The sequence below is a fragment of the Berghia stephanieae genome, chromosome 11 (assembly GCF_034508935.2).
Source record: "Berghia stephanieae isolate SIO BIC M18660-M18661 chromosome 11, UCSD_Bste_1.3, whole genome shotgun sequence".
NCBI lineage: Eukaryota > Metazoa > Mollusca > Gastropoda > Nudibranchia > Aeolidiidae > Berghia > Berghia stephanieae.
The window spans coordinates 19,857,788-19,885,274 of NC_088370.1; the positions used below are offsets into that span (position 1 = coordinate 19,857,788).

Here is a 27,487-nt window from a genome sequence, read left to right on the forward strand (position 1 = left end):
TTGTCGCTTGACATAATCTACAATGACCTTTTTTCTAACCGTGTGCCAACTTTCAGTCCTATTCATCGATAAACAGCGTCGTAATTAATTTTTTAAAATAGCATATACGAAACGGCTTCGTCCCATATTTTGACGCGAATTCGGGCATTTCGTGAGCGAAAAAGAGGCCCAAAGATTTGTGCGGGATAGTCATTGCTACTACCTGTGAAAAAGTTCTAGCCAGCACGAAGAATAAAAAGTTCTGATTTTCTTTGTTTAGAACCAAGCTGCTGGTTGGTTGCGGACGTGACATCAGACTATTGAATCCAATTGGTAAAGCGTTTTGAGTATTTTTAGTTGATATCAGGCTACATAAATGCTCAAAAATGTTCCAAGTGTAAAGCTGGTGCTGATATCTTGATATTTCAACAAGGTTCTCAGTGTTAAGATTTAATCAGAAATCTGTATTTAAGAGAGAGAAAAACATGAGCTTTTATACAGAGCAATATCCACTAAACGTGCTCAAAGCGCTTTACAAATGGTCTTTGCCCAACAGCAATGCGTAACATGTAGAGCGAGACATGACGCGCGTTAGGCGATATTACAATTTTATTCCCTGTTGATGTCCGTGTTTATCATTTGACAACTGAGTACGGTGAGAGAATATGAGTAAAAAGCCTTTTCCAAGGAATCAACTATGCGCCGAGCGAGGCTCGAACCCAGGACCTTCTGATCCGAAAGTGAGTGTCAGACCACTAGACCACATAGCCGCACAACAAAAACCCTAACACCACCTTCCGCCTTGGTTCTATCCATTCCTTGAGATTTTTTTGATTTTTTTTTTGGGGGGGGGGGGTGGGAGGAGTGGGGGAGGGGCTTTTATATAGGGCAATATCTACTAAACAAGATCAAAGCACTTTGGAACGGTTCCCAAGCCAACAGCAACAATTAACACGTAGAACGAATCACGCTGCCTGTGAGGCGATATTACAGGGTTTTTTTATTTTTGTCTGACAACATTTGTGTCAATAGGTGATAGAAATAGAAATAACAGCGGCTCGGGAATACCTCAATGGCTATTGTACCACCACTGCTCAAAACTAATGTATATTATAGGATCTCGATACATTGATATATAATAATAGAGAGGTACATTTTCTTTCAGAAAGGTCACGTGAGAAGACAATGTAAGGCAATATGAGTATAAGCAAATAATTTTAAGAATGTTGATTAAATTGACAGATAGTTGTCGTTCAAGGCTTACACATTGTTATTTTTTACAAGGAAGGGAGGTTACTCTTTATGTGTCTAGCAAACATCGGTGACTGATTTTCTTTTACGAATGGAGAACCCGCAGTATTTAAATTTGAGGAGAAATAAAGGTTGTTACGGTTATAAAGAGGCATTCGTCTATTTATTTATTGTACTACTGAAATGTTGAAATTAGCATAGATCGAGATGGACATCAAATTAAGAAACTAAGGAGCAGGCACCGGTGTAAGTAAGATAAACAACTGAAAAAGTGTCTATGAAAAGTGTCAGACAAAGCAAGAAAGAATGATACAAGAAAAAAAAACCATCCCAAAAAATCAGTCGACCTCGACTGGGGATCGAACCTCAGATCTTCTGGTTATCGGTCAGACGTGCTATATTACACAATTACACAATAATTTTTTGGGATGTTTTTCTTTCTTGTATTTTTCTTTCTTGCTTTGTCAGGCACCTGTCATACACAGTTCTTTATCGAGACGAATCTTTTGAGCCATCAATGATAAAATTGGTCCAGTAATAAAGTCTGTAGGTGCACGCAAATTGCTCTGGCAACAAACATGGTGGCCAGTTGCGATTCCCCAGACCAAGATCAAATCAAGGACCGATCATTATGCCACTATGTCGAGTAACTGAACTTGAAGGTGGCTATGAAACAGTCCTTAGGGTGGAGGAAAACTTTCGAAGCTGGGTTGACGAAATGAATTTGGAGGTGTAGCTATAAGCTACTACTACTTCTATTATGCCATAGCAGATATTCTAAATAACAATTTTCTTTAGCCAATGGGTGATTGAATTTACCCTTAATTTTTATTTATTTTTTTTATTTATTTTATTTTATTTTTTTACAGTTTTCAAGTTACTCGTATATCAATATGTAAAATGTCATTTATAATTTTTTAGATCTGCCAGTAATTCTCTGCTCGTTGGTAAAAATTGAACACGGGCTGTTAACACGGGCTGTACGGAACAATGTCAACCCCCAAACCTACTTGTTTAAAGAATAATAGATGACTGCGCTCCGACGTGAACGATTATCACACCAAAACGCAGCGTTCAATAGAAAGAATAATACTTATCTTGTATTTTATATATCTCTTGAAGTTTGACTCATTCTGTTTAACTCCCTCTCCTTACCAGCCATTTCCAGAATTTTCCCTGCACCACCAGGCCAACCCCATCACAATAATAGATATTTCTTACTCAAACAGAAAAGCAAAACTTACATTCTATAGATAATATTGTTCAGCAAAATGAGCTCTAAAACACAGTGTCAAGTTTTTATAGCTATAGCAAAAACTTTTCTTTAAATTTTTTGATATAAAGAAGAAACTAGAATGAATGAGAAAATTGCTGATTTCATAGTAACGAATGTGACAATTTCGCTATGGTTGGTATGGAGAGGGTTAAAATACAAAACAGTCAAATTGTGTAATGTCAAAACATAAACAAATGAAAACAATGAAATTAGGATTAGGCGCACCTACAGACTTAAATCGTTGATAGTTAATAATAATAATAATAATGATAGATCTTTATTGTCCATAAATATGGCAATTTGTCATTTAGTTACACTTGTTATAATAAAAACGATAACTAAGATTGAACAGATATTTCACTCCTACTTATTCTCTCTCTCTCTCTCTCTCTCTCTCTCTCTCTCTCTCTCTCTCTCTCTCTCTCTCTCTTTCTTTCTTTCACACGATTCAAAAGATTCGTCTCGATCTATGTTAATTTCCAGAAAACAGTGGTGCAATTTATAATAAATAAAATGACGAATGTCTGTTCGTGATAGGCTGTATTTCTACGCAAATATTGCGGGTCCTACACTAGTGTATAAAGATAGAATGAAGTTGACGTCACTCAGGTATTTGTTATTGCATTTGCCATCCACGTTTATGAGTAATTCTCACTAAACTGTATTAACCAGACCATATAAGTTCATGGTTTCACAGAGATTTGTGTGTTGGTCCGGTATACTTCCGGATGGCAATGTTATAAGCTTCTTTGCCAAGCAGCGCATACTATCTATAAATTAGAAAGGAGACCATTTATAAATACAATGTGACACACTTGAACACACACAAAAAACATCTGACTGAATATTTCTTGTAATACGAATACTACCATAATCAAATAAAAGCTGAGAAACATAAAAGTAAGTGCATTTTAAAAATATAAACTAGATTAAATTCAACTTTGAAAGGGTTAATGCCAAGAGGGTTAAAACCAAACAAGGTTGACTAAGAAAGTTGTTTGTGTCATGGTTAAACAGATAATTAAATTATTTGAAATAATTTTTTTGGGGGGTAACAGGAAAGCTTTGAAGATTAGAATGCGAATGTCTCAACACTTTCTGTCTCAAAGCGGGTTTTATGTCGGAATAAATTAAGCACGGGTAATTAAATTTATAGCCAAGAAAAATAATTTGTGAATAATTTTGGAGAACAAATACAGCATCTTACATTGCAACCCCCCCCCCCCCCCCAACAAACAAAAAAATAAAGAAATAAAACACTTCGAATTTTGCTCTTTTTATCATTTTAATTCGAAAATACCCCCCCCCCCCCCCCCAAAATAAATAAGCAAAACAACTCAAATTTCGCACTTTTCATCATTTTAATTCTGAAGTCAATTTTTTGGGGGCTAATTCATTACGACATAACACAGTGTTGAGACGGTTGGCCACAGATGTTGTGAGGAATGACTGAAGCTATGTTAAAGGAAGGGTGGTGAAGGTGGGGGGGGGGTTGAAAGATTGGTGAAGAAAGGTGAAAGGGTTGGGGGGGGGGGGTGAAGGAAGCAAAAGAGGGAGAAAAACAGAAGGAGACCTACATTATTTAAAAAGGCTTGGGTAAAGGTGATGGTGATGGTGAAGGTGGTGGTGGTGGTGGTAGTAGTGGTGGTGGTGGTGGTGTTGATAGTGGTGGTGATGATGGTGGTGGTGGTGGTGATGGTGGTGCAGTGGATAGGGCTCATGGAATGTCATTCATGTTGGTCCCGAACTCTCAGGCGCTGAAATTCAATAAGTGAGAAGACTGTAAAACGTACTTTTTATACAAAAGTAATAACATATAAATGTGACCCTTCGCCTCAAAACAGTATTATGTCGGAATGATTAAGATGCTGAATATTGAATTTATTGCCAGAAATATCAGATTTGCAATGAGTTTGTATGCTGTATTGAATAGAATGAATATCGTATCTTAGAATGCTAAATACCAATAATTCAAATTTTTGATCAGTTTCGCTTTAATTCGGCTTTTTAGCATGTGGTTCATCCCGACATATTACCGTTTTGGGACGATGGGTCACAAATATTATACTGTAGACGTCACCTAGATGATTGCTGTCGGTTTAGACAGCTACATAGATGATCAACTCGTATTCAATTATTTCTCTTAACTCTCTCCTTACCAGCCATTTTCAGGATTTTCCCCAAAACTTCACACCCAAATAACACAAAAATAGATTTCTTATCACTCAATCACAATAGAAGTTCTTGCGATACATAATTTCTGTAGCAAAACATGCTCTACAACACACTGTTCAATTTCTTTATGAAGCACAAGAGAAATTTGAATAAGAAAAATGTTGGTTGTATCCCAACGAATGTGACGATTTTCCTATAGTTGGTAAGGAGAGGGTTAAGGATTGAAAATGGTGACGTCACACAGAGATTTACATCTCTGAGAATGTCATTTTTGTATCGTTTGACGCAAAATAAAACACAAAGAAAGGAAAATAAAAACTCAAACAGAAAATAAATAATCAAAACAATACCAAAAATTATAAATTGACAACATTTGGAGTAACCAGTTTTCATCAGTTTTCTGAATCGAATAAAGACAATGATCTAAAAAAAAAACGGAGAGCAGATGAATAATACGAATGGTGTCTTATTGTGGCAAGTAGGAGTCCACAAAATTGGTCCATTTTCCACATCTTTCTGGGCACTTGTTACTTTTATTTTTACAGGTTTTACGTTGTTTGTGCCAATAAACATGAAGAAGGTGGGATGGTAATAATAGGGAATGAGATTAGCGGAAGAGTAGCGTCCCTTGATTGGACGTCACCTTACAGAGAGAACGTCAGAATGATTTTGCGCATGCGTCTCTCTCTCGTCCTCGCTTTCGGTGAAGTGTCTCATGCCGCTTTCACCGGAAGCGAGGACGAGAGACGCATACGCACAACCAACATGACGTTCTCTCTCTAATAACTTTTCCGCCGTGACGTCCAATCAAGGGACGCTACTCTTCCGCTAATCTTATTCCCTATAAAAAAATTCCAGACGTCTAGATTTACACTTAAAAGTCATTTGAAAGTATTCGAGTTTGTTTTTGTTTTTGTTTTTTTGTTTTGTTTTTTTTTTGTTTTTGTTTTTTTTTTGTTTGTTTGTTTGTTTGGGTTTTTTTTTGGTTCTGATACTGAATACAACTAAGAAAGCAATGGAATCGGCAATATCATGCAGACTTGAGCACTCTTCAAGTAGAACGATTTACTTGGTCGCTGCAACTCGTCTAGACCAATCAAATTAGAGGGAACAAAGTGTGACGTCACATCTTACATGCTTCCGGTTATAAACTACCGTATCAATAATTAATTGTATTTTCAAATTAGAATTTAACCATTCCCTTTAGAACGCTGGTGATTTTGTTTTGATCGAATAGTGACGTTTACTTATTTGCAGGTCCCATAACCCAAATTGCCCTAGGCTCAAATCAAAATATTTTCTATTACTTCAATGTTAAATCAAGTCTACGATAACGATCGTCTATCAGACCTACTTATATGAGCACGTTGGTAAATATCAATCAATTTATATCTTAAGTATAAATTTGGAATTATATTGAAATTTAATTGTGAAAATTATAATTTAACGGGAATTCATATTTTATGCTAAACTATAAAGAATATAAAACAAATCTTAAAGAATTACACGCAGGTTTACACCAAGGACGAAACGAGTCGCTCTATAATTATACAGTCGACTCCGCTTAATCGCACACCATCGGGAGTTCAGGTTAGTGTGTCGATTAAGCCGAGTGTGAGATAACGCGGAGAAGATAAAAATAGCATCCAAGCACTAGCTTTCATGTACCATTCATGAGGGACGTTTACTTCTGAGTTTTCTACGGGCTTGGGACCGTCACGTTCTAGATATGACCTCGTTAGAATGTTAGTTTTAATTTATTTATGTCTTTGGGTTGTTTGTTTGTTGTTTTTTATTTTTTTTATTTTTTTTTTTTATTTTTTTGTTTTTGTTTTTTGTTTTTTTTTTTTTTTTTTTTGGGGGGGGGGTTGTTTTTTTCTTCTTGTTCTCTCTTCTTCTTATTTTTAATCTTTTCTTTTTCATAATTTATCGACAACAAAATTGAAATTGAAAGTAGACTTCATAACCGGAAGCAGAAATGATGATACGTCACAACTATTGTTCTATAAAAAGCATTTCAATCATACACACCTCATCAATCTTGCATTCGAGATCTTGTGTCTTTTGTTTGTACTCAGCCAGTTGAGCTCTCAGGTCAGACAGTTCTGCACTCTCTGCTTCTTTCTTCAGGTCTTTGAAGTTCTGCTGGTCGAGAAGGAGAAATTATTGGAAAATGAATTTTTTTGGAACTTACAACAAAACAACAGTAACTCTACCACAGTAATTCACAAAACAACACCGTACATCCACAAGAAATTGTCATAGCAGTAGGTTTACGGCCCCAACACACAGAACCAACAGATATAAAAACAGTTTCTTCCCAAGAACCATCAAGGAATGGAACATTCTCCCACCGAAAATCCTAGATATTACCAACAACAACAAATTTGGTCAACTATTAAACATTATTTATCTTTCAACTCAATAACACAATAATGGAGAAAGTCACCACATAAATGTATAGAATCTGTAGTGATGGGCAGGCAATCCGCCTTTTGCAGATAAAGACCTTGAACTTGACCTTGAGCTTTTATATAGCGCAATATCCACTAAACGTGCCAAAACAGCTCTTTACAAGGGGGCCCAAGCTAACAGCAATACTTAACATGTAGGACGAGACATGACGCCTGTTAGGCGATAATACATTTTTTTCCGACAGAGACAAAGCTGTTAACGGCCAGGTACTCATTTTACACCTGAGTAGGATGAGAGAATGTGAGTAAAGTGCCGTTTCCAAGGACTAATCTATGCGCCCTTAGGGTGCAGCTCGAACCTAGGACCTTCCAATCTGAAGGCAAGTGTCATACCACAAGACCACATTAAAAAAAAAATTAAATTCCTTTTGTTCATCCCGTAGGGGAAATTTGTCTCTAGGGTCTATTCCAAGAGAAGACTGAAATGACCCAGGTGTCAGCCGCTGTACAGCGCCGCACACTGAGCTAGGGTGAGGTGACTTATTCAAGGCCACACAGCGCAGCGGCGGGTTGTCGAACTGGGTACCTTTCGGGTACGAAGCAAAGACCGTACCGCTGATCCACGCTGAGTCGGGACTATTATCAAATCCAAGAAAAAAAAAATCAAATTAAAACATCAAAAAGTGTGATTCCTCCGTGACTGGGGAATAACGAAAGATGAAACAGGATCTTGAATTTGGACGAGGTAGGAATGTCGATCAATTGAAACGACCCTCGTCTTTCTATTGAAAAAAAAACAAAACAGTAGATAGATAAACAAATAATCAACACATGGGTTTCTCTAGTCCCATGTTTGATAGTTGTTGGGGGGGGGGGGGTTGTTTTGTTTTGGGAACTTTTAGGGTTCTTTGGCGGGGGGGGGGGGGGGGGTTGTTGGTTTTTCTCGGGGTATTATTTAATTTTTTTTTTTTTTTTATAAATGCTTTTTGTTTTCGTTGTTGTTGTTGTTGTTGTTGTTGTTGTTGTTGTTGGGGGGGGGGGGGTATTTTGTTTGGGATTTTTTTTTTCAAAAAGGAGAGTCATTTTACGACGAGTTTTCTGGCCATAATTTTTTAAATAATAATATTTCTTTTTCAGACTACTTTATTAACCCTCTGCTTTCCAAACATATAAAAATCGTCACATTCATTATGATACAACAGCCGACTCGTTCTGAATTCCTTTCATCATAAAATTTTAATAAATATTTTTATTATACGTAGTTCCAACAAAAAGAAAAAGAAAAACAAATCCAAAAAAAAAAGACGACAACAACAAAAACAAAACAAAACGTGACGGCGTGTTGTACATCTGGTTTTTGCAGAACAAATTGATGTAAAACTTGGCGTTTGATACTGCGTTTGTGTTTGAAAGAAGAAAAAATATATAATTTTTGTGTTGCGTGGGTATAGATAGTTCGAAGATGACGTCACTCAGGTCTTTGTTATTGTTTTTTGCCATCCGCGTTTATGAGTAATGCTCACTGAACTGTATTAGCCTGACTATAAACGTTCATGGATACACACAGTTTTGTGTATTGGTCCATTTTACTTCCGGATGGTAATGTTATGGGCTTCTTAGCCAAGCGCATACTATCTATAAAGTTTGGAGGAAAATCCTGAAAATTGCCGGTAAGGAAAGAGTTAAAACAACGTTACTCCACCCCTCTCCCTAAATAGTAACGTGTAATGATATCATGTCTACGATAATAATTTGATAAATAACGATGTGAAATTGAATGTAAGCTTCAATTTAATAGATAGTATGCAGATGACGTCACTCAGGCCTTTGTTATTGTTTTTTGCCATCCGCGTTTGTGAGTTGTTCTCACTAAACTGTATTAACCAGACTATAAATGTTCATGGTTACACAGAGTTTGTGTGCTGGTCCGTTATACTTCCGGATGGCACTGTTGTGAACTCCTTGGCCAAGCGCATTCTATCTATAGGGAATGAGATTAGCGGAAGAGTAGCGTCCCTTGATTGGACGTCACCGGCGGAAAAGTTTTTAGAACGAGAACGTCATGTTGGTTGTGAGCATTCGTCTCTCGTCCTCGCTTCCGGTGAAAGCGGCATGAGACACTTCACCGAAAGCGAAAAGAGATAAAATGAACGTTTCGGGTTTCCCCTTTATAAACAAAACAGGATGAAGAAACACTACAGACGAATGAGATAATAATGTGGTAGTGGCGTAGTTAAGATGAATAAATGTTTTGTTTATTCATCTTAACTACTCCACTACCACATCATCTCATTCATCTGTGGTGTTTCATTCATCCTGTTTTATTGATAAAGGGGAAACCCGAAACGTTCATTTGATCTGTTTTTGTAATTAAATTGAAGTTTACATTCATTTCGCACATTATTATCTATTAAGATGAATATGAATAAACAAAAACATTGATGGGCAGGCAATAGTAGATGTGTTCCTTTAGAATGAAGCTCGAATTAAAATAGAACAATAGGTATTTATAAAAGGTGCGCAATTAATTAAGTCAAAAGAGGGGAAGCGGGGAGGAACTGTGTAATTCGGTATAGGGAATGAGATTAGCGGAAGAGTAGCGTCCCTTGATTGGACGTCATCCATAATCTGTGACGTCACCGACGGAAAAGTTATTAGAGAGAGAACGTCATGTTGGTTGTGCGCATGCGTCTCTCGTCCTCGCTCCGATGAAAGCGGCTTGAGACACTTCAAAAACGTTCTCCCTTGTAAGGTGACGTCCAATCAAGGGACGCTACTCTTTCGCTGTAAGGTGACGTCTAATCAAGGGACGCTACTCTTTCGCTAATCTCATTCCCTATAGACAGTGAAATATCTAAACCGGAATTCCAAAAAGCAAGAGTGTGAGAATCGTAGAATAACGTACCGGTGCTTCAATGACTGAGATACGCTTGCTGACGAAAGGGTCGGAATCCTCATCTTCCAAGTTGTTGACGGGTGTCTTGATGACGTCATTGCCTGATTTGTCGTCCGCGTCATCCAAGGGCTTCTCCACCTGAAATTAATAATAATGATAATAATAAAGATGATGATGATGATAATAATAATAATGATAATAATAATAATGATAATAATAAAGATGATGATGATGATGATGATGATGATGATGATGATGATGATGATGATGATAATAATAATAATAATAATAATAATAATAATAATAATAATAATAATAATAATAATACACGGCGTCTCAATAGCGCATACTCTCGCGTCAAAGCACTTTTAAGTATTTTAACAACGTTTAATCAAGCATACAACATAAATCTCAGCAGTATATCTACAGTATCACTATTTGGTATTTAAACCGTAATTAAAAGATAATTTCATAACATGTTGGAAGGGGGGGGGTGATCTTAACCCTTTCCTTACCAGCCATTTTCAGAATTTTTCCCAAAATTCCACACCCACCCAACACAAAAATAGTTTTTTTTTCTATCAAACAGAAAGGCAACAAATACACTCCAGAGCAGCAAAATGAACTTTACAACACAGTGTCACGTTTTTATAGCTAGAATAAAACTTTTTTCATTAAACTGTGTGATTTACAAAAGAAATCTGAATGATAAAAGAGTGTTGGTTGGATCGTAACGAATGTGACGGTTTTCCTATGGTTGGTAAGGAGAGGGTTAATATATCACTTTGAACGTAAACGTTTTCTTGCTAAAAAATTTTTTAATGGTTAGTTGCAGCGATCATCATCCCTATACGATGTTTTGTACTGTTTCCTAATGAAAAATATATTGGAATTTCATAGTCAGAATCAAAAGACGCGTCTTTTTTTTTTCAATATATTTTTTATGTATTCTATTTAGATATCATTTTTTGTTTTCTTTTTTTTTTTACTTTTTGTTGTTTTATTTTTGTCTTTTTTGTTATTTTTCCTTTTTTTAAAATAATGGTTTGTTTTGTTTTATCGAATTTCATGTTTTGTTTTAAAAAGAAAAATAAAAGTATAAATGAGCCAAGGTCAAAAGGTGCCAATTTTTTTTCTCAAAATAAAAGTGACATAATAGTCCATTCATGTTTCTATATGTGTAGCAAAAACCCTGTACTTCATGAATCAAAGGCCCTTTAGATAACTTTAAGGTCTAACGCAGCATAATATTGTCAACAATACCTATAGGTTGCTGATGTCACCTGTGACCGGTGACACCAAAATGAGACAAAAAACTCAATAACCAAATGATTTTTGTTGAGTATCAATCTTTATTTAGTAAGTTATAGACAAAAAGACACAATCAACAACAATCATAGTACAATAATAATACCAACTATTGGAGAAAATGTTGCTTTTTGGTGTCATCGGTCACAAGCAACATAGAATGCAAATATATTATTTCATAAAAATGTTTGTGCATTAACAACAACAACAATATTGCATATGCTTATTACCAGCAATGTTCAGAAACTTTTGGAATAAAATGTTGGGAAATAATGTGACCAAAGCATATCTTATTTAGCGACATTGTGTCACTTGTGACATTAGACCGATGACACCATTACTTATGTCACAAGCAATACCAAATTGCAATTTCGACAATAAAGCATTAATTTCAGTCAAACTAGTGTAATAACCACAGTTAAATATGGAATTTAATAATATTTCAGAAACCAAAGACTTCAAAAATAGAAATATACATGGAAATTCGAGCATCTGAATGTGACTTGTGACATAAGACCGGTGACACCATTACTTATGTCACAAGCAACACCAAATCACACTTTCGTCCATAATACATCATTATTTTCAGTCAAAAAAGCACAATAACCTACTCTAAAATGAAATTCGATAATATTTTAAGAGACTAAATACTTGCAAATTGTAAATATGCTTAGATATTAGTAATACCATTGTTGCTATTACTTTGGTCAAAATCGGCACTAGAACAGAATTTTGCCTCAATAAATCAAGAATAGCAACTGAACACATGTAATATAGCCTGTTAAAATGTAATTCAATGACATTTCAAGCTTTGAAGAACATGAAAACAGAAATACATTAGAAACTTCAAACTTAAGTGTCACCTGTGACATTTTAACCAATGACACCAATGGTCACAAAAATTACCAGAAGTCAAACAAACACTAGATAAATATCAGCCATGGTAATGAATTCATGTAACCATACCGTAACATCCGCCCTACTGCTCAAATCTGCTAGTTTGTAGTAATTTAGTGTGTTAATAGTAAATCAAATCAAATTTCTTGACAACCCTTCTTTTATCTGGATTCGTCAAAAGCTTGAGTTTTGTCTTTTTCTTGATGATACAACCCTGAAACATAAAAAAATTAGAATTACAAGGAAATAATTAATTGTGTCAAAATCAGTCTTATGTGAGATGTCATAATATCATATTTGTAAATAGAATAACAGCTGAAAACATAATTTTTTGGTGGCACTTTGCAATATCCAATATCAAGTGTTGCTTGTGACAATGTAAAATAGCGATGACACCAAAGTTCAACTTACCTTTTCTGCCTGGAGCCACGCTGGGTAGGCAAATGAAAGTGCTGCACTTCAAAGACTGGTAAGAAGGCTGGATCAAAATTGCGAATCGCCATTTAACGAAACAAACTTCCACGTGTTCACGCATGCCGTGTTGCTTGTGACAAATGACACCAAAACCAATAAACCTCAATATCGGCAAAACGGTATACATTTACTCCAAGATTTGAATTCAGATAGTAAATCTATCCTTTTTTCTCATAATAAAAGATTTTATAAACATTAAAAATGAGCTTTAAAGTTTCGTGTCGAGTCTTAGTATTGTGCTGTGTTTGATGACACCAAAGGTCACAAGCAACACCAACTTTTTAAGAACTCTATATGAAACTTAATCAGATATGTAATATACTGCAATTGCGTTTAAAAGTAAATTTTGACTTCATACTATTAGTCAAATTTAAATCACGTGAGCTAAAACATTACATTTAATTTCTACATGATTTCTAAAAAGGTGATGCGGTGACCTCGTTTTAAGCACATGCCAAACAGCATTCAAATTTGACTTTCAAGTTGTTTATTTCATATTCTGTTGAACAGAGTATGTTGAGCTATCTAATTTTATCTCTCCTTCATATTATCAATTGATTACAAGCATTAACCCAATGAAAACAGCCCATAATTAAGTAAAAATCAAATTTTCTTAACACTGGTATCAGGCGGGCACCTTTTGACCTTGGCTCAAATATAAATACTTTTTTAAACTGAAAAGTAAAAATATCACAACATTGATTATTTAAGCTTTTAATTCCCTTTTTTTTTTTAAAAAAACAAACTCTGGTTTACCCCAGCATATCACCGGGTCGAAACGATTGGTGACATTTTCACATTTCCTAAAGACGTGATAATGATATCACTAATTGACACATTGGTACATGGGGGGCGATTTCCACTTGATAATAGGATTCCATAGCCTGACGTCACGTCCGCCCAGCAACGAGCAGCTTGTTTCGAAACAAAGAAAATCGGTCATTTTTATTCTTCAGACTGGCTAGAACTTTTTCACGTGTCACGTGATCAGAATGTCCCTCTGGATACGCTTTTATGCTCGTCGGAGAAATATTTCACAAGGGCGTCCGCCATTGTTCCGATAGTTTAGAACCAGTTAATAAGTTACTCTGCGTCATTTCGAGGAAAGTGACGTCACGACTGTTGAAGCCTATTGTGACTGACTTGTCATGTCACAAGATTGGAGTCCAAAGAAGACTTTCATTCATTTTGAATTGGTTGTGAGTTGAAAAGGGTCTAGCATTGCACACATGTGAAAAATCAACCTCTCTATTTTATTAAAACTTGTTATTGAACTGAACACGTCAAAATGTATAAATTAACAGACAAAAAACAGTTCTCAATAACCGATCAATTATAGATAATATGCGCTTGGCTAAGAAGCTCACAACCTTGCCATCCGGAAGTACAACGGACCAACACACAAACCTCTGTGTAATCATGAACTTGTATAGTCTGGTTAATACAGTTTAGTAAAAATTACTCATAAACATGCATGGCAAAAAACAATAACAAAGATGGAACGAACTTGACGTCACTCAGCTCTTTGTTATTGTTTTTAGCCATCCAATTTTATGAGCAGTTCTCACTAAATTGTATCAACCAGACTGTCACAGTAAAGGTTGTTCACAATTATCTTATTAAATTTTATTTTATTAAGAACTGAATTCATCTCACTCCAGTTATATTTCGGTAGGCTTAGATAAACTTTACCTTCTAATATTAGATCGTCTTTCCTTTTATAGCCTTCCCTCGAATTAATTTCTAATTAGTGAATACTTTTCGTTCTACATTCTGTCACGTAGCCACTTATTATAAAAGCTGATAGGTCTAACATTTGACACTCACTTTCTCTCCACAATCTATGCCGGACGGCCAGTCGCTCTTTTCCTATATATATACTGGAAGATTTTTATCTTTTGGGACTTTGTAGATATTATATCTACACCATTAAGACGCCGGAGCTTTTAACTTTGATTGTATAATCTTCAAGGATCAAACCCAAGCCCGCTGTCAAAGGACTACACAATAACCTCTTACCAATTGCCTGGAAGTGGAATTTTACGAGTCCGATCCTGTTATCAGAGGAATAGATCATCCAAGCCCATCAACTGCCTGGAAACGTAAACTTATGAACCTGACATATTATCATAAGTTACGTAAAATATTCATATCTCTATTTGTAACTGCCACGATCACTGTTTATCTCTTTTAATTAAATTTCATCATTATTTTTATTTCATTGTAAACAAATCGTTAATTGTTTTTCATTTATAGTAACTAGTAAATTCTGGGGCCTCATTCTACATATATCTTTATGCATAGTCGAGTAGCTCTTTACTCACTTGAGACCATGACAGTTTAACGTTATACTTAGTTTTGCGTGTTGGTACGTTATATCCGGCTGGCGGACGTTGTGAATTTTTTAACTAGACGCATAGCGTCAATAAACGAACCCCCACATCACTACAACGTCACGACTTAACTGCGTGATAAAAACACTCAAACAAACAACCAACCAATCCCAGCCTTCTACGTCACTGGCAACAATCCAATCAACACGCATGGCGTAATTTCAAATGCTATTGTATAATAATTAGACCAATCTCTCCTGAATGCCCTAACCTTTCTGCCCTTGTAACTCCGACTGCTGACTCCAACAACATCCTCCACTAATCAACGAAGTAAATCGATATACCTTGCTGTAGACTGTAGAATGTTCGACCCCCAGACGGGTTCTATTACACTGTATTCACTCATGGCGGGCCTCTTCTGATAGCCTCGTTCTCAAGTGTGACGAAACAGCAATTCTTGTTTTGTTTTGTTTTGTTTTGTTTTTGTTTCTCCTTTGTATTTATATTTATTAGTTGGTTCTCACAACTCCCACCATTACTACCAAGTCTTATAGATAGAGTGACGTTGACGTCACTCGGGTCTTTGTTATTGTTTTGTTTTGCTATCCAAGTTAATGAGTAATTTCTCACTTAACTGTATTATCCAGACGATAAAAGTTCATGGTAACACAGAGTTTTGTAAGTTGGTCTGTTATACTTTCGGATGGCAATGTTGTGAGCTTCTTAGCCAAGCGCATGCTATCTATACCCTTATGTTAAAACTGCTGTAAATACGACTACAGATGAAATTTCCTTGAAAAAAATTGAGCTTCTATATAGTGCAATACCTACTAAACGTGCTCAAAGCGCTTTAAAAGGGGTCCCGAGGCATGACGCCGGTTAGGCGATATTACAACATTTTTTTTCGGACAGAGACAACGCTGTTACTGGCCAGGCACTCATTTTACACCTGAGTACGGTGAGAGAATGTGAATAATCAGCCTTTTCCAAGGACTACTACTACCACTACAACAACAACTACAACTACTACTGCTACTGCACTACTACTACTACTACTACTACTACTACTACTACTACTACTACTACTACTACTACTACTACTACTACTACTACTACTACTACTACTACCACCAATATCACTAATCAACTACTACTACTACTACTACTACTACTACTACTACTACTACTACCACCACCAATATAACTAATCAACCATTACTACTACTACTACTACTACTACTACTACTACTACTACTACTACTACTACTACCACCACCACCACCACCACCACCGCCACAACCACAACCAGAATAAGCGTTCGGTTATCAGACCTGAAAATTAACATCAATCAATTCCCTCTTTAAAGAGGATATTCTTAACCACAATATCAAAGGGTCACCAGACTTTAAAAACATCAGCAATGTAAACCAAACTATTGTTTATTTATTATAGAAAGACGATCGTCTGATTACACCATGTTGTTACGTGACGTCATATCTATAAATAGAAACCATAGCAGCATGCAGTAACCAAGGTGAAGTGTTGGGAGCGTTTTAATTATTACTTCCCACACGTTCATTGGCAAGGATTGTTTCAATGTAAACATTGCCGACAAGCTAAACAGTACAAAGGCAGAACAACTTTTTTTAAATGGTTTTGGCAACAACAAAAAGAAAACAAACAAAAAAAAAAAAAAAAAAAAAACAACAAAAAAAAACAAAAAAAAAACAAAAAACAAAAACAACTTGAGATACGTTTTTTCATTAGGAATGACCACAAAACTTTTCAAAAAATCGGAAAACCCGACACTCCCAAGGAGTTCTGAAGACATCTAGAGGTTTTAAGACTTTTTTGTAAAAGCGATAGACGTTGATTTCTTTATAATTCTGACAACACAAATGGCTATGGTCTCCGTTCCTGCAACACAAAATACTCTCCATTGCGACAAGGTTCAAACAAGCAGCCCATAATAATTTCGTTTTATTACCAGGCTTATAACATGAATGATGTACGTGTGGCGGAGGAGGAGGGGGAGGAGGAGGAATAGAGGAAGAAGAATTCTGACAACACAAATCGCTATGGTCTCCATGGCTGCAAACTCTCAAACCAACACAAAATAGTCTCCATGACAACAATGTTAAAACAAACAGCCCATAATAATTTTGTTTTATTACCAGGCTTATAACATGAATGATGTGTGTGTGTGTGTGTGTGCGTGGGTATGTGTGTGTGTGTGTGTGTGTGTGTGTGTGTGTGTGTGAGACGATTATCGTCCTGTTCGAGACATTTCCTAGTCTAAAATATTTTAAACCAAAATTTGGAAACGGTGTTTTGTCAGTGTATATTATGATGAGTTTTGGCTTCGGTGTTGTTTATATTCACTCATGCATTAGCCATTTTTTAAATAGTTATTGCTGGTCGATTGTTTATTCAATCGCAGAGCGTTTCAAAAAGAATTATCTTTGCTTGTTGAACTTTACTCAGATTTTTATTACCAAAAAAAGGTAACTTAAAAAACGAATATTGACGGAACAAATAAAGTACGTAATCTTGCAATGTCATATCGTGTTCCGTGGAGTTCATTCAGGATATTATAGCATTTGATGGATACTAACAATTACTTGCAATCCTATGTCGCTCAAACAATTGAGACGAGTTATTGGGGTACATTGGCCAGACAAAATCAGCATTGAGGATGTATATGACAGATGCAGAGTACAACCAGTCAGTACGCGTATAAAGAAGAAAAGATGGAAACTGTTCGGACACGTGCTCCGACGAGATGAAAATATTCCAGCACAAACCTCGACGGATGATTATTTCAAACAAGGAGCCAAATACAGAGGGCGTACACCAACTTCACTTCCAGCAACATTGAATCAAGATCTCAAAAAATATCAAATACATTTAAAAACAACAACCGAAGAATTGATTTCAACAACACAAGGAAACGTCCAACTGCTTCAGCACCTTAACACACATGATGACATTCTAAAGCTAAGAACACTTGCACTAGACAGAGATTTATGGAAACAAATTAAATTACGAACTGGATACTAGAAACAGACTGACACACTCGAATTAACACACACTTTCACGGCAAGCGTCTATAGAGACAGTGCAGCCATATTCATTGATTCATTCAATACTTAGCTTTGATTATCAACATAGGTAATATAATACAGTTTTGAGACTCCCGTAGTGGGCAGGGAGGCACTTAGTGCGTCTTCTATCTCCCTATATCTATTTTTCTAACTTGCTTTTTGTCTTTGTTTTGGGATGAGATTACTTAGTTTTGTCCTGGCCCTGGCCGGATACCCTGGCTGAGAGGGAAACAATCAAATGTGTAGTTAAAGTTTTGGGAGATGATATTTTTTGTCTTCTAAATCATCTCTCTGTTATGCATTTTATTATGTTTTGTTTATATATTAGATATGGTTTGTAAACATTTGAGTGTGTTCCTCGAAGTGGGGACCTGTGCTTGTGTCTAGATGAGAGTTTTAGGTGATCTCAAACTTAAGTACTTTGCTAATATGCTCTTGGAATCTTCACCAGTTTCCTTTTTGAACTGATTCCCCTTTGTCTTTTTCTTGGGTGCTTTAATTTTAATTCTAGAACTTTTTACTATCCCATTTTCCTCCTTTTTACTGGTGCTGATAAGACCTTAATGTGTTGCAAGCGCCGTAAAACCCTTCAAAACGAACAAAACAAAAACAGTTTTGAGACAAATGGCCCCATTCTATTCTAAAAATAGCATACATACGCTTATAGATAGTATGCAGATGACGTCACTCAGGCCTTTGTTATTGCTTTTGCCATCCGCGTTTGTGAGTTGTTCTCACTAAACTGTATTAACCACACTATAAAAGTCCATGGTTACACAGAGTTTGTGTGTTGGTCCGTTATACTTCCGGATGGCAATGTTGTGAACTCCTTGGCCAAGCGCATTCTATCTATAGGGGTTAATGGGATTTTGGTTTTGAGAGATTTTAACTGTTTTCGATCAAGATTTTAACGGGTTTCCTTATTTATTTTTCAGTTGTCTTTTTTATAATTTCCCCTTATTTTGGCTGGTTTCTCTGGTAATTTTTTTTATAAATGCCATCTCTCTCTCTCTTCTCTCTCTCTCTCTCTCTCTCTCTCTCTCTCTCTCTCTCTCTCTCTCTCTCTCTCTCTGTGTGTGTGTGTCTCTCTCACTCTCTCTCTCCTTCTCTCTTTCTTTCTTTCTTCGTCCTCTCTGTCTCTCTCTCTCTCTCTCTCGTCTCTTCCTCTCTATCAATCTATCTATCTATCTATCTCTATCTTTCTTTCTTCCTTTCTCTCTCTCTCTCTCTCTCTCTCTCTCTCTCTCTCTCTCTCTCTCTCTCCCTGTGTCAACTTCTCTCTTTCTTCCTTCCTTTATCTCTCTCCCTCCCTCTCTCTCTCTCTCTCTCTCTCTCTCTCTCTCTCTCTCTCTCTCTCTCTCTCTCTCTCTCTCTCTCTCTCTCTCTCTTCCTTCATTTCAACCACCTTTTTTTAAAAGCAGTATTTTTCGGCCAACTTTAATAACATTTAAAAAATTCAGCTTTTCCTTTTTTCTCCCTGGCCATATTTTAAAAACATAAGGCTCTCCTTCATTCGGTTGCCTTTTTAATTTATTTTTTTTCGGGGCGTAAAAGGGGGGAGGGGCGATTTTAATTTTTTTTTTTTTCTCGCCCACCCAAGATTGCCAAAGTTGAGATGCGATGCCAGATCCCAGACAATATAAATCCCCATTCCATTAATCTGACTAGGCTAGACTCTGCGGATTCCATTCTATCTCCACTTGACAACAACGCTGATTATATTATTATCTATCTCTCTTTCTCGACATTTTATTATAAAAAAACGTATCTGCATATTTCAGAAAAAGTGAGATGAGCATGTGATTATGAGCTTGAATTTTTAAAAATCCATTTTTCTGCTGGGTAAGCTTGTCATTTTTGGAAAAATACTGAAAATGATCGGTAAGAATAGAGTTAAAAACTAGAGCATTGATATAGCGCAATATTCACTAAAGTGCTCAAAGCGCCTTACAATGGGTTAACGGTGTTAACGGACACATACTCATTTTACACCCAAGTACGGTGAGAGAATGTGAGTAAAGAGCCTTTTCCAAGGATTCAACTATGCGCCGAGCGCGAGGCTTGAACCGAGGACCTTCCGAAAGCGAGTGTCATACCACTAGACAACTTTCAAAATAACAATAAATGAAGCGAGCAGAAAATTGTCAGGAGGCAAAGGGGAATAAAACTTTGCGATGATTAGGATTCGAACCCACGACGACTTCGCCTGGCCACTGACTAGATCGACGTTCTATCTACAATCGACGCCATCCGCCACTCCAGTCGTTTCAAAGACAGGATAAACAGTGAGCTAAATTCACAAAATCTGTGTGTTAAAATAAATACCTTCATTTTTTGTGCTGGGTGAATTTGTTTCTTAAACACACACACACACACACACATACACACACACACACACACATAGACAAACAAATTTAAAAATAGAAAAAAAAACATCCTAATTCTAATCCCATTGAATTTAACTCTCTCCTTACCACCTATAGCAAAATCGTGACATTTGTTACGACACAATATACATGTTTTCTTATTCATATTTAATGTGTACTTATCACAAACTTTGGAGAATGATCTTTGTTTAATTAATAAGAACATAAAATTTTTTTGTAGAGAGCTTGTTTGAGTTTTTAAAAATCCATTTTCTGCTGGGTAAGCCTGCTATTTTGGGAAAATACTGAATATGATCGGGAAGGAGAGAGTTAAACATAATCATCTGCTGAAAGTTGAATTTATAGTAAAATAATATGAATTTAGTAATATTAGTTTTCTGAGGTTATCTGATCAGAGAGATGATCACCGGTGTCTGGCACAGACTTGGTACTTGAAGAAGAAGAAGGATATAAACTTTGGGTAGAGTAATATGATCGATCTCTCACTTGACCTTGACCTTAGGAATCGCCATTTGGCCGCCATAACGGATCTGTCAAAGTTGATGATGGCTCAAAATATTCGTCTCGATCTATGTTAATTGTGAGTGCTTGCTTATTTGTCAAGGCCTTTTATTTATCTCTTCGCATATAGATAGTATGCACTTGGCTAAGAAGTTCATAACATTGCCATCTGGAAGTGTAACGGACCAACACACAAAACTATGTGTAATCATGAACTTTTATTGTAGGGATAATATACCGTTTAGTGAGCATTACTCATAAACGCAGATGGCAAAAAAAAAAAAAAAAAAAAACAATAACAAAGACCAGAGTGACGTCAACTTCATTCTATTTATATTGAGGGTTCTCCAGAACTACAAAAGAAGAAAGTGTCCCTTAGTCCCCCCCCCCGCCCCCCCCCCCCCCTTCCCCTCTTTCACGCACTCCTTCCCTATCTATTCTATCTGTCGGTCTTGTTTGCTTGTCTCTCATGTATGTCTGTCCACACATTATCTTTCTATCGTACTACACATTTAACTAGACTAGCTATCTTTCTCTACACTGCCATACTCTGGACAAAGACATATTTAAAAATTTGGCCAAAAAACTCGTCCTTTAAATATCGATCGATTTAAATGACCCTCATCTTGGCAAAAACTCTCAAACCTGGGACTAAAGAAGGCTCTTCGAAGTTTTGGGTTTCAGAATTTTTGTCAAGATGAGAGTCATTTAAATCGATCGATATTTGAAGGACGAGTTTTCTGGCCAAATGTTTAAATATGTGTTTTTCCAGAGTACGGCAGTTCACATTCCATCTATCTGTCTTTCACCATCATTACCATTGTTTTTAACCTCTTTTTTAGTGGGAGGCAACATAAAAATTAAAAGGTTGAACACGAAAACGGCTATTATATAGACTATTATTATTATTATTATTATTATTATTATTATTATTATTATTATTATTATTATTATTATCATTATCATTATTATTATTTTTATTATTATTATTATTATTATTATTATTATTATTATTATTATTATTATTATTATTATTATTATTATTATTATTATTATTATTGTTATTATCATTATTATTATTATCATCATCATCATCATCATCATCATCATCATCATCATCATCATCATCATTATTATTATTATTATTATTATTATTATTATTATTATTATTATTATTATTATTATTATTATTATTATTATTATCATATTATTATTATTATTATTATTATTATTATTATTATTATTATTATTATTCATAGAAAGAAATACAGAAGAGTCACTATCTTCGTTCGTACCTGCATTATAATATATCTATGTCTGCACATGTTGTCAGTCAGTTGAGTGACGGTAGTCGTTTGTAGTTTGCAAGTTACACTCGAACGTTAATCCAAAGCAAACACGTTCGAACGAACGCTACGTTTCCTTCCATTCGCCGAATGATTTTAATCGAATAGTTTTTCGAAAACAAACGCTTCGAGCGTAGATACAAATTCAGTTAACTCTCTCCTTACCGATCATTTTCATTATTTTCCCAAAATGGCAGCCTTCCCCAGCAGAACAACACACTCAAACAATCTCTCTACAAAACAACTTTATGTTCTTATTAATTAAACAAAGATCATTCTTCAAAGTTTGTAATGTACAAAATAAATCTGAATAAGAAAAAATGTATATTGTGTCGTAGCAAATGTGACGATTTTGCTGTGAGGAGAGGGTTAACCCTTTCCTTGCCAGCCATTTTCAGAATTTGTCCCAAAATTTCACATCCACCCAACACAAAAAATAGTTTTTTTCTTACCCAAACAGAAGAACAGCGGCTACATTCTATGCATAATATTATTATTAATCTTTATTGCCCATAAAATTCCAGGCAATTATTAAACTCGCTGTAGATCGTCTTTTAGTGAGAGATCTTTTAGCCAGTCGGCACCCGTCTTATGGAACCAACTGCCTTCATCCCTCAAAAAATGTCCGACATTTGAAAACTTTAAAAAGAAACTCAAAACACAACTCTTTAGGAAATCCTTTGATGTTTAACATTTCTATTAGGCTTACATGTTATAGATATCCTAAATTTTCATCTTGTAGCTCAGTGCGTGGTAATTAAATTACAAATTGATTAATGCTATTCCAATATGATAGATTTTATGCTTAAATTATCGATTTATTGTTGTGTTTATTTGCATTGTAAAGCGCCTCTGAGCACATTGTGGATCTAGGCGCTATATAAATTCATTCATTATTCATTATTATTAATATTGATCAGCAAAATGAACTCTACAACACAATGTCACGTTTTTTATAGGTAATTTAAAATATTTTCTTTAAATGTGTGATAAACAAAAGAAACCTGAATGACAAAAAAGCTGGTTGTATCGTAACAAATATGACGTTTTTAAATTGAGCTTTTATATAACGCAATATCCACTAAACGTGCTCAAAGCTCTTTACAAGGGGTCCCTGGTCAACAGCAACATTTAACATGTAGGACGGGACATGACGCCTGCTAGGCGATATTACAATTTTTCGGACCAAGACAACGCTGTTAACGGCCAGCTACTCATTTTACACCTGAGTACGGTGAGAGAATGTGAGTAAAGAGCCTTTTCCAAGGACTCAACTATGCGCCGAGCGCGAGGCTCGAACCCAGGACCTTCCGATCCGAAAGCGAGTGTCATACCACTAGACCACATAGCCGCACGTTTTCCTATGGTTGGGAAGGAGAGGGTAAACAATGCCACGAATTTCCATAATGTACGAGCTGGAATAGGACTTTTAAAAAAAACACAATTTTTAAAGAAGCAATTGTATTTTGAAATTTTGCTATAAAACGTTTATTTATGTTTGAATGCGCCGCTTGACTGTTTTATGTATGACACGTATTTGTGCTGCTTGTAGAGCATTGTAATTGTAAACACAACACGAATTGCCTTCCTTATGGACAATAAAGATTGTCATCATCATTATTATTATTATTATTATTATTATTATTATTATTATTATTATTATTATTATTATTATTATTATTATTATTATTATTATTATTATTATTATTATTATTATTATTATTATTATTATTATTATTATTATATTATTATATTATTATTATTATTATTATTATTATTATTATTATTATTATTATATTATTATTATTATTATTATTATTATTATTATTATTATTATTATTATTATTATTATTATTATTATTATTATTATTATTATTATTATTATTATTAATCTCCCCAATCAACACAAGTCTAAAGTAATAATAAATTCAGATTTGAATAATATCTCTCTACCCCTTTTCTATCTATTGATCTCTCTCTCTCTCTCTCTCTCTCTCTCTCTCTCTCTCTCTCTCTCTCTCTCTCTCTCTCTCTCTCTCTTTCTTTCTTTCTTTCTCTCTCTCTCTCTCCCTCCCTCCCTTAAAAATTTGGCCAGGAAACTCGTCCTTCAAATATCGATCGATTTAAATGACTCTCATCTTGGAAAAAAACGGCTCAAACCTGGTGCATCACCGTGAATGTTTTATCGGGTAGTAAAGATATATATAGAATGCGCTTGGCCAAGGAGTTCACAACATTGCCATCCGGAAGTATAACGGACCAACACACAAACTCTGTGTAACCATGAACTTTTATAGTCTGGTTAACACAGTTTAGTGAGAACAACTCACAAACGCGGATGGCAAAAACAATAACAAAGGCCTGAGTGACGTCATCTGCATACTATCTATATAGCTTTTTAAAACAGCAAATTAATAACAAAAGTTCAAATTCACTCTTCACCTTCTGATTCAACTGACACTAAACGAGGTGAATACTCTTTAACTGTCGTAACGTCACTTCCTTCCTAATGACTTAGTAACGCTGGCTCTAAACTATCGGAACAATGGCGGACGCCTGTATGAAATATTTCTCCGGCGAGCATAAAAAGCGTAACCAGAGGAAAAAATAACACATAAATTTGATCATGTTTTGACTTTTACACATTCTGATCAAAAGGCATATGAAAAGTTCTAGCCAGCATGAAAAATAAAAAGTAATGATTTTCTTTGTTTAGAACCAAGATGGCCGCCGTTGCCGGGCGGCGTGACATCAGACGATTGAATCGTATTATCCAACTTGAATAATAAAGCCACAATAAAAGTTTTTGTTAAAATCTCAAAGCAATACTGCATTTGGATCGTGTGCTCGCTAAGTGTATTTTGTGTTAAAAAACAACACACTCGATGAGCACGGTTTGATTGTATAGATAGAATGCGCTTGGCCAATGAGTTCACAACATTGCCATCCGGAAGTATAATGGACCAACACACAAACTCTGTGTAACCATGAACTTTTATAGTCTGGTTAATACAGTTTAGTGAGAACAACTCACAAACGCGGATGGCAAAAACAATAACAAAGGCCTGAGTGACGTCATCTGCATACTATCTATAGATAGTATGCAGATGACGTCACTCAGGCCTTTGTTATTGTTTTTGCCATCCGCGTTTGTGAGTTGCTCTCACTAAACTGTATTCACCTGACTATAAACGTTCATGGTTACACAGAGTTTGTGTGTTGGTCCTTTATACTTCCGGATGGCAATGTTGTGAACTCCTTGGCCAAGCGGATTCTATCTATAGATACCTATTCCTAAGTCAAAATACGATTTTATCGACTTTACCACGTGGCACGACTAGGTGAGTTGTTTTCACTCGCGATGGCAGAAAAATTGAGCGAGAAACTTATTGGAACTTTATAGATAGAATGCGCTTGGCCAAGGAGTTCACAACATTGCCATCCGGAAGTATAACGGACCAACACACAAACTCTGTGTAACCATGAACTTTTATAGTCTGGTTAATACAGTTTAGTGAGAACAGCTCACAAACGCGGATGGCAAAAACAATAACAAAAGCCTGAGTGACGTCATCTGCATACTATCTATAGATAGTTCGAAGATGACGTCACTCGGGTCTTTGTTATTGTTTTTTTGCCATCCGCGTTTGTGAGTAAGGCTCACTGAACTGTATTAACCTGGCTATAAACGTTCATGGATACACACAGTTTTGTGTGTAGGTCCGTTATACTTCCGGATGGCAATGTTATGAGCTTCATAGCCAAGCGCATACTATCTATAGAAAACGTGTAAAAAGCGTTAGTAAAACTTTAAAACACAACAATATTGGACAGAACTTTTAGAACACAGTATGGATAGTATGAAGTTGACGACACTCAGGTTTTTGTTATTGCTTTTTGCCATCCGTGTTTATGAGTAATTCTCACTAAGCTGTATTAACTATATTAAACGTTCAAGGTTAAACCTAGTTTTGTGTGTTGTTCTGTTATATTTCAGGATGGCAATGTTGTGAGCTTCTTAGCTAAGCGCATACTATCTATAGAAGATCATCACGATCAATGTTATGCCTCTCCATCTTTACAAGCTTTTATGCTCCAACCTGTGTGTATGTGTGTGTGTGTGTTTGTGTGTAGGGTGTGTGGAGATGTATGTGTGTGTGTGTGTGTGTGTGTGTGAGTAGGAAGTATGCTTGGGTTTTCGAAACTGTTATGAAACATCATCTTCATTTAGATATTTATATCTGTCATTGTGATGTTTATATATATTATTTTATAAATGTATTTTTGTCTATCTATCTATCTATGTGTTGTATTTCTAATTTCAAACATTGTAAACCAAATGACAAATTGCCATTTATTTTGGACAATATACGTTATATTATTATTATTATTATTATTATTATTATTATTATTATTATTATTATTATTATTATTATTATTATTATTATTATTATTATTATTTTACTATTATTACTATCATCATCATCATCATCGTCATCATCATCATCATCATCATCATCATCATCAATACCAAGTCGGTGAGGTCACGAAAATTGAGCTACCCTTGCCAAACCCCCCCCCCCCCCCCCCCCCCCCCCTGTCCAAAAAAAACAAAACAAAAAAAACCGAAAGCAGACACGAGAAGAGATAATTAAGTAGCCTAAGTCCAGACACCAATATCAGACGTTCACAAATCGTTCAAGCACTTTTTACCAAAAAAAAAAAAAATCCTAGCCTTTTTCTTCTTTCTTTTTTTTTTTTTCTTGGATCATCATATTTATCACAGTTTGTTGCTTGCCAAAGGAGGGTCGAGGTCACTGACTGGTTTTCCATGAAAGCAATAGATAGAACGAAGATGGCGTGAATCGGGTCTTTGTTATTGTTTTTTTCCACCCACGTTTATGAGTACTTTTCACTAAACTGTATTATCCAGACTATTGATAGAACGGAGATGACGTCACTCATGCCTTTGTTATTATATTTTGCCATCCGCGTTTGTGAGTTATTCTCACTGAACTGTATTAACCAGACTATAAAAGTTCATGGTTACATATAGTTTTGTGTGTTGGTCCGTTATACTTCCGGATGGCAATGTTATGAGCTTCTTAGCCAAGCGCATACTATCTATAAAAGTTCATGGTTACAC

At 35.6% G+C, this 27,487-nt stretch overlaps 1 protein-coding gene across 2 annotated transcripts in view; it reads right to left on the minus strand.

Annotated features, from left to right (window-relative positions):
• The window catches only part of LOC144957132 (uncharacterized), a 219,567-nt gene that overhangs the window by 30,793 nt on the left and 161,287 nt on the right, over nt 1-27,487 (minus strand). For both annotated transcript variants that reach the window (XM_078888153.1, XM_078888152.1), the window contains exons 16-17: nt 10,001-10,129; nt 6,713-6,823 (exon numbers count right to left, since the gene is read on the minus strand). In XM_078888153.1, the coding sequence (XP_078744279.1) occupies nt 6,713-6,823; nt 10,001-10,129 (240 nt within the window). The remainder of the gene's footprint in view (nt 1-6,712; nt 6,824-10,000; nt 10,130-27,487) is intronic.